This window comes from Tympanuchus pallidicinctus, unplaced genomic scaffold (assembly GCF_026119805.1).
Source record: "Tympanuchus pallidicinctus isolate F22 unplaced genomic scaffold, pur_lepc_1.0 scaffold19, whole genome shotgun sequence".
NCBI classification, from domain to species: Eukaryota; Metazoa; Chordata; class Aves; order Galliformes; family Phasianidae; genus Tympanuchus; species Tympanuchus pallidicinctus.
Window position 1 is genome coordinate 7,790,230 of NW_026294710.1, and position 15,309 is coordinate 7,805,538.

Below are 15,309 nucleotides of genomic sequence, written 5' to 3' on the forward strand. Positions count from 1 at the left end.
TTGTTCTTTGCAACATTCAAAAACAAGGGAACAGAGCTCTACGACAAGCTTAAAAATCAGAATCTGATGTCCTTTTCACAATTTAATGGGTTCTCACTGCAGAAAGAGTGCTACTGAAGTTGAGAGCTAGTCAGATTTGTGTACAGATTTCATTAGTCAAATCAGGTACTTTTAAATTTAATTCTACTCAGGCTCCACAGTGACAATGTATTGTGCTACATCTTACTAAAATTCAACCAAGAAAAAGGAAAAAAAAATCTGAAAATGACAGTTTTATTCCTGCAATGTATTCATTAGGGAAATGAAATAACTGTAACTATGCTCTTCTTTCAAATAGTAAAGCTTATGGTTTTGCTCTTTTAAATTAAGAAACAAATGTCAGAGTGGTAGTGATCTTTCGTTGATTTTTTCTTCTTGACAATTGTGTGCTTGAGAACTTGTTGTTACACACATCTGAGACTATTGCCATTATCTTCTGATCTTAGGCCTGTGTGTGAAAGGATTATGTTTAAAGTTAGAAGAGAAATGAGGGAAAATGTGCTGGAAGATGAATAACCTGTTATCAGTCATATTCTAGAGGATGACCTGGAGCATGATGCAGCCAGCCAAGATTACTAGAAGACCCTTGTGCATGGTATCTAAGGTTCTTCTGTTCCAAATACGTACATAAAATGATTAATGGGATGGAAGTATCTGCTCTAGAACAGTTATTCATTATCTGAAAAACAGCTTTTTGAAGAGATACTTGAAGAGTCAGGACTCCTTTTGGAAGACACAAAGGCTGACAGCAGATTTGACTGAGGTTATCTACTAAACATCAAAAGTGTCATATAACAAATCTGGCAATAGTGGACTAGGCAGCACTTGCTGAAACCAGCCAGAGATCAATTTAGAGCAGATAGGAGAAAACAGAATCACAGAATCACAGAATCACAGAATTGTAGGGGTTGGAAGGGACCTCCACAGATCATCCAGTCCAACCCCCCTGCCAAAGCAGGTTCCCTACAGCAGGTCGCACAGGTAGGCATCCAGGCAGGTCTTGAACATCTCCAGAGAAGGAGACTCCACCACCTCCCTGGGCAGCCTGTTCCAGTGCTCCGTCACCTCACTGTAAAGAAGTTCTTGTGCATGTTTGTGCGGAACTTCCTATGCTGCAGTTTCCAGCCGTTTCCCCTTGTCCTGTCTCCACTCACCACTGAAAACAGTCTGGCCTCGCCATTCTGCCCCCCACACCTTAGATATTTATAGACCTGTATCAGGTCCCCTCTCAGTTTTCTTAAGGCTAAACAGACCCAGTTCACTCAGCCTTTCCTCATAGGAGAGATGCTCCAGGCCCTTCACCATCTTCGTGGCCCTCCGCTGGACTCTTTCCAAGAGATCCCTGTCTTTTTTGTACTGGGGAGCCCAGAACTGGACGCAGTACTCCAGATGAGGCCTTACCAGGGCAGAGTAGAGGGGGAGGATCACCTCCTTCGACCTGCTGGACACGCTCTTTTTAATGCACCCCAGTAAGCCATTGGCCTTTTTGGCCACAAGGGCACACTGCTGGCTTATGGCCAACCTGTCATCCACCAGGACACCCAGGTCCCTTTCCGCAGAGCTCCCCTCCAGCAGGTCATCCCCCAACCTGTACTGGTGCATGGAATTATTCCTCCCCAGATGCAAGACTCTACACTTGCTTTTGTTAAACCTCATCCGGTTTTTTTCTGCCCAGCTCTCCAGCCTATCCAGGTCTTGCTGAATGGCAACACAGCCTTCAGGCGTGTCAGCCAATCCTCCCAACTTCGTATCATCAGCAAACTTGCTGAGGGTGGCCATTATCCCCTCATCAAGGTCATTGATGAAGATGTTGAACAAGACCGGACCCAGCACAGACCCCTGAGGAACACCGCTGCTTACAGGTCTCCAACCGGAGACCTAAAAAACACTTTTTTACCCAATAAATAGTGAGCTCTTGGAATGACTTACTGAAGGACATAGCAAAAGCAGGTAGTACAGGCAAGTTTCTGAATAAGCTTACCAACAGATACTGAAGGGAACAAGCAGAAATGTGTTCTTTAAAATTTCTAATTCAAATACTGTAAGTAGTAGATTACATACACATAGACAAAGCAAGGCTTGCATGCTCTGCCTACCCAGCAACTTCCCACATCAGTGTCAGGACAGAAGACTGATTATGTAGGCTACCTTGACCCATGGCCCTCCGTGTGCTCTTATTCCATAAGCTAACCCCTGGCTTTATTATCACTCCAAATAGAAAACTGAAATCTTACTGCTTTGCTAGGGGAACAACTTTTCTATGGGCCTTCTAACTATTGATAAATGTAACTTCCAGGTTTAAATAGCAGGAGACCAGTATGACTCAATGTAATGAATAAATTCAATCAGTTCTTTCATACACTTAATCTGTACCAAGTATCACCAACTCATTTCAATACCTGTAGTTTTTCCTGTCCACATACATACTACTAAGGAAAAACAAGTGATGAGAAAAACATGAAAACACAGAAAACAAAGGGCACGTCAGGAACTCCTACTGTTCTTGATAAAATCTGTCTTGCCCTGAAAGGTCCTTTATATCCAACATCACGTACTGATTTTCAGGGCAAACATTGCTATGAGATCAGGACATTTAAATTTTTAGCCTGAAGACCCAAAAGTCCTTGATGATTTTGCACATAACCATCAGGCAGAGTTCCATTCACCTTCATTTGTGTTTTTAATCTGTCCTCTGAAATGCAAATGAAACTGAATTACTCTCAAATGTTTTGAGAATATACTAAAACTCTAAAATTTTTATAGAAAGAGCCACAACTCAAAGAGAACTTGTCATATTTAAGTTCTGTAGGGTTTTTTTTGTTTGTTTGTTTTTTAAGATGGGAATTAAAAATCTCTAAAATACATTCCTCGTCATTTGGAATATCTATCCATGGGACTGGATGGGCTACACCCTTGGGTGCTGAGGGAGCTGGCGGGGTGATTGCCAAGCTGCTCTCGGCCATCTATCAGCACTCCTGGTTAACTGGTGAGGTCCCAGAGGACTGGAGGCTTGCTGATGTGACTCCTATCTTCAAGAAGGGCCGTAAGGAGGATCTGGGAAACTACAGGCCTGTTAGCCTGACCTCAGTACTGGGGAAAATAATGGAGCAAATCATCTTGGGTGAGATTACACAGCACGTGCATGGTGTCCAGGGGATCAGGCCCAGCCAGTATGGGTTCATGAAAGGCAGGTCATGCATGACCAACCTCATCTTTTTCCATTGACTGGGTGACCAGACTGGTAGATGGGGGAAAGGCTGTTGATGTAGTCTACCTAGACTTCAGCAAAACCTTTGACATAGTCTCCCACAGACTTCTTCTGGGGAAACTGGCTGCCCGTGGCCTGGACAGGTATACAATCCTTTGGGTAAGGAACTGGCTACAGGGCCGTGACCAACGGGTAGTTGTTAATGGAGCTAAGTCCAGCTGGCAACCCGTTTCAAGTGGTGGCCCCCAGGGGTCGGTACTTGGGCCCATCTTGTTTAATGTCTTTATTGATGACCTAGATGAGGGGATTGAGTGTACCCTCAGTAAATTTGCAGATGACACTAAGCTGGGAGGTGGTGTTGATCTGCCTGAGGGTAGGGCGGCCCTTCAGGAGGATTTAGGCTGGATCGCTGGGCTGAGGTGAATGGAATGAAGTTCAACTTCTTTATTTTGGGGAGATTATCTAAATAGAACTCCTCAGATCAAGAAATAAACAAGTACAGTTGTCTCTGTCTATCAGGCAGAAGCAAACAAAAGGAAAACAGAAATATCTTAAGAATGTCATGTTTTCACCCTGGTGGGTAGCAAAACTCCATCACAATTGCTCTCACTTCCCCTCCTTGAAGGAAGGTAGAGAGAAAGCACAATGGAAAAGGGGCTTGGGGGTTAAGATACAGATGTATTAATGTCATAATAACCATTATAATAACCATTAATGTCACAGGCAAAACATAATATATGGATATTAATGTAATTTACTTCCTATCATTAACAGGCAAGAGCAGCAAGGAACTAAAAGCAAACTAAAATAAAACCCTTCTACCCATCCACTCTCTTCCACATCTTCCACCTGAGCAGCATAGCAACATGGGGGCTGTGGTCAGTCCATAATACTTGATCTCTGCTGTTCCTTCAAGATCACTCTCTGCCCCTGTTCTAGTGTGGAGTCCTTCCCACAGAATGCTGTCCTTCCTGAACTCACCCCATGTGGGTTTCCCCACAGGCCACAGCTCTCACATACCATATAGCAGAAGCCCACCATTCAGGCACTGCTCCAGCACTGTCCCCTCAGGCAGCAACTCCCCCGGCCCTCCTGACCCACCACGGTGTGAGAATCCTTCTCTGTTTTTTTTGGCTCAAAGCTTGCTTCCTGAGGTATTTCTTGTGATAAGACTCTGAACGATTTGTTGAGGAGGCAACTAATAGGTGCTAACCGTGTGACAATGGATATCGCTTTGGGAACATTTGAAAGCCCCTTCCCCCAGAGCTGCTTGCTCTGTAGAAGAGCGGATGAGAGTGCTCAGGAGTGTTTACTGGCGGAAGATCTGGCCTGTGACAAAACAGCTCCAGCTAGGTGTGGGAAAATTGGGGAACGATACCATCGTGTTCTGTGAGAAACAGGATGCAGATGGGCACCCCTGCTCCCTCTTATCTGCTGGCAAGGCCCGGAAGATGGGAACAAAGGAGTTTCTGCTGAGATCTCAGAGCCAGAAGCTGCCACTCAAAGGAGAGCTGACTCGACCACTTTGGATTTGAGCTGTCACTCCAAAGATAGCTGACTTCACCACTTTGAAACCATTGAAAAGGGGCCATCATCACCGTTGTCTTCGTCGTTGTTGGCAACAGGACAACTCTGCCTGACGACCCACCGCTACTGAAGATCAAAGACTGAACTATGAACCACGCTGGATCCATGGTGGTGACTATGTCCCTCTTGCTGCCTATAAAGACTCCTTGCCTCTTCTTTTCTATCTTTCCTATCGCCCTCCTTCCCTTCCCCCATTACCCTAATTCATAATATTGTCCGTCCTCCCCTTCCCCATTTCCCTAATTAACATTTGTAATAAACTGGTCGGACCAACATTTGAACCGTTGCTTCTTAATCTCACGCCGGGTATATAGATAATAAAAGAACCTCCTCTCCCTCCTATAAATTGGAGCGAGACACACGGGGTCCTCTTCATAGACTGCAGCTTCAACTCAGGGCCGCTCCTGCAGGGGTATCCATGGGCTGTACATCATTCAGGCCACAACCACTGCTGCACTGTGGACTCTTCCATGACTGCACATGGAGATCAGCTCCACACTGTACCCATGGGCTGCAGGGGGCAGCCCGCTCTACCACATGCCTGTCTTGGGCTGCAGGGAGCTTCTACTCTGTGCCTGGAGCACCTACTGCACTCTCCTTGGGGGCCACAGGGCTGCTTCTCTCTTATTTCTCACTTCTGTCTCCCAGCTGCTGCCTGCACAGCAGTTTTGCCTTCCTTAAACTTGCTCTCCCATTGACACATTCAGCATTGCTCAAGGCTCAGCTCTGGCAGCAGCAAGTCCCTTTTGGAGCTGGCTCTGATCTGACAAGGGGCAGTACTGGACTCTGCTCACTGAGGCCACCCCGACAGCCAAAACCTTGCCACAAAAGCCCATTGCAAAGCAGAAGCTGCCTGAGGGTAAGCTTCAGCTAAGCAGGGTAGCAATACCCTGGAGGCAAAAGCTGGGATAAATCTAGGAAGAGAAAGAACAAATGTTTGGATTGCATTCTTTTGCTTTAAAACTGAGTTTCTGAAGCTGAAAAAGTAGCGAAGCAAAAGGAAATCTGAACAACTCTGGAGCAGTTTCACCTTTTCACTGCTGCTATGCCAACTCCACCCCCCAGCTCAGGCTAAAACAGTGTAGTGGAGCTAGGCACCTGCAGAATATCTTTCTCAAATGAAATTTGAGTATCCATAAATCTAGATAAAGAAACTCAGTGTAACACACAAACACGCACACAAGAGTTCCCAACAGAGTTTGAATAACAGCAACAACATAACCTCTGGCAAATTAGCCATGGACATTTATTTTATTTTATAAGGGAATTAGCTCAAATGAATAAATGAAGCAGACTGAATAGAAAAGAAATGCTGCAGCAATCATCACTCCTGTTTTCTCCACGTACCTAATGGGAAAGCAACAAAGAAACTACGGTATCAGTAACCATCTACTGTGTAGGGAGAAAGAAGTTAAACTGAAGGTGAACACACAATAATACGATTAGTTGCAAGCTTTTTTTATCTTTCATTATCTCAGTCACTCTTAAAACTCTAGCTGCAATACAGTGCTAGCAGGACAGAGATTCAGCAGGTGTCTCTCTAAGCTAGCGTACTAGATACCACTTCAGCATTCTATACGGTTCTGGTCTACAAAAATTAAAACAATGACTCATGCCTATCTATGGGAAGTGGGAGGGATGACCCCTCTATATCTGTCAACAGGAATACTAGATATGCAGCAGCCAGAGCAACTAAACCATGGAAAGTAAAAGCACTGAAACAGGCAATATCTGTAAGAACTTCCATCACAAGCCTTTTGATTTATTTTTCCAGACTTTTATGATGCCTTGCAAGTTATGTGAGTTATGTGAATCTATCCTCTGAGGCATAATGTTGTATCTATAGAACCTGGATTTCAGTTAATAAAACAAGACTCAAGGCAAGATAAGTAAAAACAAATTCATATATCTGACAAGTGGACAAGCTGACAAATGTTTGACTTCATAAGTGTCATATATCACTAGCTGTCATTCCAAACCATAATTTTTTCTGCTTCAGCAAGTACAACTGACTTTCAAAATAGATTACATTAACATCTGGAGATCTAAGTAAGGTTGATACAGGCTAACTGACTCAGTAAAAGTCCAGAAAAGCCTTTTTCCCTGGTGTGAAAATTTTCCAGGCAAAGCCAGTTTTAAAAGAACCGCAGTACCAGTTTTAAAACTCACATGCAAAGCTTCTGTCATGTCTGTAGCTGCAGTTTCTATTATTTGGAGCAGCTCTAGTCATGAACTGAAATCTAGACATAATACTGCAAAAAGGAGATGACAGTGTCGTTTCTGAATACTCGCATGAAGTATTCAGAAATAAAGTTTAGACATTTCCCATCTTGGTGAATTACTTGGCATACACAGAATTGTTGAAGATATAAAAAGTAAACTTATAAATAGAGCTAGAGTCCTGACTCTGTAATCCTACTGAAGAAATACCTAATAAAAAAAAAACACAAAAAAAAGAACGGAAAAAATCCCAATCCTTTTTAAAGTGACAGCTACTCTGCCCAATTGTCTCAAAACACGTTACAAAAGCTTATTTAAGCATTTGTATTGGGAGATACTCAAGCCTTATTTCAGATGGGCAGGAAAATATGAAGGATCTGGATACACTTTAACAGCTATGTTCAAATGATATCTAAAGTAAACTCCTCATTTCCTGCCATAGTGCTGCACCTTGGACATGTCCCAATGTCACACACAGGGAACCTGTCTCCTAGCTCACATTCTGTGCCTCAGTTTCCATGGAAACTCACTTTGCTTAGTTTTCAGAAGAAACTAAGGCATAAAGGCTAGAATGAAGATATCTGATTGCTATGTCTAAAGAAATTTGGAAAATAAAGTGCTTCCTGTCTTGTATCAGGAAATAATGTTGCCAGCAAGAGCAGAGAAGTGATCATCCCTCTATATTCACCACTGGTGAGGCTGTACCCTGAGTACTGTGCTCAGTTATAAGCCCCTCTCTACAAGAAGGACATTAAGGCCCTAGAGTGTGTTCAGGAAAGGACAATGAAGCTGATGGGGGGTCTGGAGCACAAGTCTTATGGGAAGTGGTTGAGGAAACTGGATTTATTTAATCTGGAGAATAGGAGGCTCAGGGGAGACCTTATCACTCCATGTAACTACCTGTCACCATCCCTGTAGGTGTTCAAGAATTGTTTAGATATTTTATTCAGGGACACGGTTTAGTGGGAAATATTGGTGACAGGTGGATAGTTGGAAGTTTTTTCCAACCTCAGCGATTCTATGATTCTTTAAAACAGGAAATAGGACATTTTAATGTTGTTTCTAAAATTTTCTGCAGATCAAGCTTGCAAATGCTGTTTGTAGCTATTCTTTTATTATTATTTTCTCTCTTAATTTTGACTGTTACTTATAATATCTAAATTCTCTTCAGATGAAAAAATAACAACAAAAATTTTCCTTTAATAGAAGATCAGCGATGCTCCTCAGTACCTAACTAGTAATAGGCTATTCAGTTGGGCAAAAGAAGGCTAAGGGCTGCAAAAACACACTGCACCTTAGGTGTAGCACGCAGCATTGAGTCAAACATTACTTTAAGCTAAGTTTTTTAAGTTTCATTTGCCACAGTGAAAAGGATAAGTGAGAAACAAAATCCCAAAACAGCCTCTTGGAAAACACTTATTTCATATATGCTCTTTTATAAAGTAATTTATATTCAAATTTAAAAAAAACAACAACAACAACAACAAAAAAAACTTAATTTGTAAATCATGACATAAAAGTCAGGATCTTTACAATTTTTTTCTGCATGAGTAATAAAGAGATGCATAATGAGTCAATTCTGTAATTTTGTGTTAAGTAGGTTTTAAATGTCTGGAAAATATTTCTTACTCCTTAAACCAAATTTTAAAAATTAACAAGTCATGCACTCTTTTCAGTATTTCTAACAATACTCACAAAATACTTAATATGCATCCCTCTTCTTGCATTTTCATCCTAAGTTCTTCTTCTGTGGTTCACAGTTTCTAGTAACCACTACCTAGCAAATACCTCTGAGTTAACATCAGGGTTTCCTCTATTCTCTTTGTCCACAACATACCTATTTCAATCACCTTTGAAGCTGCTCCCAAGCATAAATTAACATGGAAGAACAATATAATTTCATTCCTTACAGAATTAACATGTCACCATTGTTCAAGTTTTTCTAATTTTCTCATATGGAAACAGATACGACATCACAAAGCTTTTCTAACTTAATCAAGCCTTTCTGTGTAAGGCACAGTAATTCTGCCTTTCACAGTGAGTTATTGAGCACAATGGTACATGAAAACAGGAATAATTTAGTATGCAAATGTTATTTTTTATTTAAAGACGCACTTGCAACTTAAGGGAAGCCAACGTAGTATTAGAAAAGTCATTAATACTTGCTTATTATAACTTTGCACAAGCATTGTTTGTGTAGCATGCCTAGGGAAGATCGTGGCACCCCTGGGATATACTTGTGTCTGAACAATGACACCGCTGATAACCTTCACTGGCACCTTTCTCATCACATTACTGGAGGATGTATGATCCTCTTCCATCAAGCTCTTTTTGGGATTCAGGTCTTAATTAACACTTTGAGTCATGTTAGCCCCAACGGTAAAACCCTCTGCGCAGTCATTAGTAACAGTTCCATTCAACTCCACTCCCGATTTCACAGAAAATGTGACCCTGGAGATTTAAGATAACTCAAATTTCAGATAAATGATTCAGCTTCAGACAAAGTTTACAAAATACATGCATAAAGGTAGACCTTGAAAAAAAGAAGAAAAACACATACGGAAGGTGAAGAAATTCTTTTAATAGACACTATTGGCTTAGATTCAGGAAATAGCAAACAAGCTTCACGTGTATAAAAACCTTCCTAAAAATAGGAAGGTTTAGAAATCAAGAGTCACTGAAAGCTCTGATATAAATCCGGGATAACTGCAAATAGAAAAGCCAGTACAAATAACTGAGCCATAAGGAGCTCTTAAGGTGATAGCACAAGGGAAACCAGCATAAAATGCTCTAGAATTAAAAATAATGTAGAATACGAGTCAGCAAAGAAATCTGCCTAGGGCTGAGATTAATAAAAGGGTATTTCTCCCCTTAAGTAATGTTTTTTAGGCTTTTTCTTTTTTTAAATTTTAAATTGGACTAAGTCCCTAGGTACATGAATATGCATAAGAAATGCATTTTTTAAAGAAACAATAACAGAATTCCTCAGAACAACTAACCTTGATAATGGTTGAGAAGAATATCTGAATCAGAAATCAGAAGTTAAATTAAACAGTGAAATTAGTATTGAAAGGATTGATCAACACTAACACAGCCTAATTCTGAGATATAAAGCTCATTTCTAAATCAATGATTGATTGAACATAGCCAGAAACCTGATCTGAAGCAAAAGACTTTGTCAATTTTATTTTTGAATGCACATAAATATTTAAATTACAAACAAACAGCAGCAACAAAAATAAAATGGAGAGAGGGAAGTCTATGAAAGCACATGAGATTACCACATAGATATATACATAGAGAGAGAATTAGAACATAAAAGTAAACAAAATTCACAGAACCTTGTGCCAAAGCAAATACTGGAAATCTGATAACATTTGCAAGTCAACTCAGTCCTTCTTGAACAAAAGTAAAGTTTCAGCAGACCATTTCAAGCAGTTTGCTGCAAAAAGTATTTCAAATGTATGTTGCAATCATGTAATTAATGTTTGCAAATTCTGGTGGTTCGCAGTCAAAAAAAAAATCCAAAATTGTAGAGGTTATCTCCACAGCACTGATTAGAATTTAAAGAACGGCAAAGTAAATGCAGTTCTGGGAAGTAGGAGAGAGCTAAGATACTGCCATCATTTCAGGGTGAATTTCACCATGCACTGATACAGATGCCAAGCCAAATTCTTGCTGTTATGCACAGAACCACTGTGTACATCCTGAAATGATGGCACGTAGTTAAAAATAGTAAGTGCTGTACATTTGTTGCAGCACTGGCAGTAAAGCCAGCCTCAAGCATTAAAGACATTGTGAGTCACATCCTCCAAACTAATAAAATTGGTTTTAAACTCATAAGTCTTTAGCCGCTAGGGCATCTGAAGGACTTTCATTTGCCTTCAGGTTGTATTGGCTTAATTGTTTAAAATTATCTGAGAAGTCCTAAAAAACTTTTTTTGAAAAAGAAAAAAGAAAAGATATAAAAGTGGTCTGAAGGAGTGTTCTTTCCCTAATTTAATCTTCTTTTACTTCAAGGAACTGAATCATATTACCCTCTTCAAAGAGTGATCGAGCAGTTGCCTAACATGAAGTTGGATGCCCTTCACCTAGATTCACAGAAGAACTGTTCTAGAATCTTTTCTAAAGTAAACATGATATACTTATCTGATTTTCTCAGGGCTTTATGATCACAACATCACACATACACAAAAATCCCTACAAGAATCCTGAACCTAAGGAAAACAGTAAGAGTTGGCTGTGATAACTTCAACAAAATAGACTTATATGAATTCATGGAAAATAACAGAAAAAAAAAAAAAAAGGTGTATTTTGCAGTAATAATACAAAGTCCATAGAATACATAGATTACATAAACACATGCCTACTGAGTGAGGAAAGGAAAGCAAAGAAAAATATTATCGGCATTTTACATCTATTTGACTGAAGCAGAGAAGTTCTACCAGATAACGCTGGTTTACATTACGTGTTAGGGAAGCTATGGGAAATGGAAGAATAAACTTCTGTTAAGCAGAAAATGCATACCTTCTGTGGTACCTAAGCACAAAGAACTGACTAAGCGAATGACCTCTCATTTCTCTCATTTCCACAAGAAGTTTAGCCCCCAGCATAGTATGCAGCAGCAGTTTCACTTGCAGACTGATTCTCCAGTTGAGTCAAACTGTACTGATAAAAGGGCTGCTAGAATGGAACTCATTTCTCCCAGCTTTACACCTGCAGCATAGGCATATATATCCAGACACCTCTGATAAAGAAAGAGAGAAGTCCATATTTCTGGCTGTAGTTCATCCCATTTTAAAGGCATACTGAGAATGTGTCAGGTCAATCCTGACTGAGAAGTGCCTGCTTTATTCTGCTGAATGAAAGGGGAGATTTGGACAACCGGCGGAGTTCTAAAATCTACATCTACAGTACAGATGTATAAAGTTAGGCAAATTAATCCTTCTTTCTTCTCACTTTCACTTTAAATGACACATCTGAACTCATCTGCAAGTCAAAGTAGATATGCAATTCCTCAGGGAATCCCAACCTGTTATTCCATCCAAGCCTATTCCTGATAGCTCTGCTCTATAAAAAGCATGTTTATGAATTCATCCAGATCCCCCATGCATGTTTGTTCACTATCTTCTGAAAATGAAACTAAACTTTTTTAGGATTCATATTTTTGTGAGTATGAGTTAAAACAAAAGCATACCCAAGATTGGTGCCTTCCACAATAGAAAAGAAAGAGACTACTGACAAAAGCCCTTTCAAGAAATAGCTGCAGTGTATTCAAATAATAAAGAATCAAGAGATTACTAAACAGCACAGTCTTCACACTGGCAGTTCAGGATTAACTTTGCTAGTACATGATTGAAATACAGATAAAATTATCAAGTCAGAAGAATAAGTCTGAATATAAATCCTATTCACACATGGCTACATTTGTTGAAGGAGAATTAGTTGCTACTACCAAGAAAGAGCGATGAACTAAAAAGGTGAAGAGACCAAATATTAACAGATTTATTTAGCAATAATACCAAAATTAACATTATAACTTCAATAACACAGTTGTATTTAAATGTCTTAAGAAAAAGGTTGTTTCCTCAAGATCATGACTGACTGTAAATTACAGTGAGCATAAACATTCACATGCATCACTTAGAGGAATATTTTCCAGTCTCTTTATGGCTTGATTTGTTACTTGGATGTGGTTCCTCATCTGTCAGTCAATATTATAAGCATCTGCACTATGCCAACTAACTGATGAGTTCATTTTTTTACCATGAAGTCACGAGCTCTTTTTACATGTCATGTCCTGTATATATCAGGCTGACACTGCCCATAACCATACAGGCAGGAAAATAAACAACAAAAGCATGATTCAAAAATACACACATATATACATACATACATATATATGTATATGTATTATACATAGATTATTACACACACACACGCATATATATATATGTATTTTAATGGTAAATAGAAAACGTAACCAATTAGTACTCACCACCAAAGCCTTAGATCTGTTGCTCAGCAGTTTTTCAATGTCTCTGGCTGCAATTTCCACTAGCTGACGAGGATTGTTGGCTTCCACAGTATACAAATCTTTGTTTTTCAAATATATCTGCAAGGGTAAAAAACAGAAATAAATAAACATGGCAAACAACATTCAAAATAAGAAAACAGATTTGACACAACAGCCATCATTAAGTAAGTCCTCTGTTTTTACTCAAGATCTTCAGAATGATTAAAGGAAAATTCCAGCATGCTTTGTGAAAGAAAAACTTCAACTTTTTGTTCAAAAGGCATAAGGTGCTACTAAAAATCATCAAAACTGACTGATTCTGGTGACTGAATATTCAACTTCTAAATGCTCAAGGACTCATATTTCTATAGAAGACTAAGAGAAAAGTAAAACAGATCCCTTAAAGATGATTGAATCTGAAACCAAATAATTAGTACTGAATTTAATTATTCCTTGAATGCTGAACAACAAACATATTGTTTGAAGTAAATAATTTAAATTATGATAATTTAATCAATTTAGTCCCTTATCTATTTATTCATGTTATAATATTAGTTTTCATGAGGAAAGGAGAGGAAGAAGAAGAAGAAAAAAAATAAGAGAAATAGGAAAAAAGTAGAAGGAGGAAATGGAGAAAAAAATGAAGGGGAAAAAAAAGTGGGAAAAAAACTGTATTTGTGTTTCTTTTGTGTCATGAAGAAAGGATATTTCTGAGGACCCATTAAATGTTTACAAAGCAGAACACATATAAAGAGGGTAATTTAATTTGTTAAACAAGGCTGCTGTAATGAAATGCATCTAACCACAAGAAGTAAAGAAGGAAAAATAGAAAAACACATTTCCCCCTGTCTTTTATGTCCTACTAGAACTGTATAAAGAAAAATATACTAATTGGCAAAAGAGGAAAAAAAAAAAAGCAGATACTTTATGGGCAAATGGGGAGAACTAACTAAGGCAACCAACAGATGGCCTGAGTTTACTCAAGCACTCCACCTCTCCGAAACACTGCCTGAGGGCTGTGCTGTCTCCTGGGAGGCAGTGCCAGGCACACACAGGAGCAGGTCCAGCACTAATGGCTGGCTGAGATCCAGCACAAGAACCAACAAACTGCACACAGGCTGCACACAAGCCCTGACAGTTTTCTCAGATTAAAGCTATGGAGACACAAAAGAGACTCACCAATATTTGTCTCTCTCTGATGCATGTAGCTGATAGGCATTGATCGCAAGCAAATTTCTAACAGTTACAGTTACATCTCCAAGTTTATATCAGGCATGTCTCATAAGCTGCCATAGGTTTCTATCACTTTTGAATTTCACATTGATGTAGAGGTTTGGGGAGGTTTGTTCATTTGGCTTCTTTTTGTCTGTGGGTAGTTTTGTAGGTTTTTTTCTTTTTTTTTTCTTTTTATTCCCCTTTTTTTTTTCTTTTTTTTTTTTCCAGAAATACAGTCTTTGCACCAGTAATTAAGTATCAGAAATAGGCTTTAATTCTTGGTATAGTAGCATCAATGCATCCTGAGCAGAAAAGCTGTTACAAAAGAAAATCTTTCTAATGAACTTAGATTATAGTTGAATACTTTTGCAGTGCTTGGATTTTCAAAATCACCACAAAAATTTTATCTCAGGTGCACCCCAAAATTGTTTATTTATTTTAAATGATTTTTATAGTTTATTTTCAATTTTAAAATATCCAAAAAAATTATCCTACAGCAGAACACTACATAATTTCTTACATTTTTTCTGAAACACACCAAGTTCATACAGTCAGCCAGAATTAAATTGACTGCTGCGAATGTAGGGACCCAATGCTTCTCCAGGCAAAGCAAGATTTTCAATCGGTTTTGTAGGTCCAGATTGTCTGAATCAGGAGTGGAGAAGCATCTAAATTGGAGTGACCATCAAGTGTGGCAAAGGTTCTTTAAAGATCATTTGTTACTGTGTACATCTGCATCACTTTTCTTGGTGTCTCTTTTTCCAGGTGTTTTCATGCAATTGCTTTTTATGTGTGATTCAAAAGAATAAGAAAATTTTAATACAGTCCCTTTTTCATTTGTGAGTTTCAATTAGGCAAAATATATTAAAATTCAGAGAGAGTGGTGATGCACTATAAAAATGCCATGTCATTGTAATTGCGTTTTTCTCTGAATATTTTAAACAAACATTAAGAAGGTCACAAACAAATAAAACGTAAAGGCATACTCAAGTATGTGCTCAAGAGGTGCAGTTTGTGACGGTAG

At 39.2% G+C, this 15,309-nt stretch overlaps 1 protein-coding gene across 12 annotated transcripts in view; it reads right to left on the reverse strand.

The window, feature by feature from the left end:
- The window catches only part of CACNA2D1 (calcium voltage-gated channel auxiliary subunit alpha2delta 1), a 354,437-nt gene that overhangs the window by 270,900 nt on the left and 68,228 nt on the right, over positions 1-15,309 (reverse strand). For all 12 annotated transcript variants that reach the window (XR_008206210.1, XM_052680848.1, XM_052680846.1 and 9 more), the window contains exon 3: positions 13,053-13,169. Coding sequence is in view for 11 of the 12 variants with exons in the window: in XM_052680848.1 (XP_052536808.1) it covers positions 13,053-13,169 (117 nt within the window). In the remaining variant the exon portion in view is untranslated. The remainder of the gene's footprint in view (positions 1-13,052; positions 13,170-15,309) is intronic.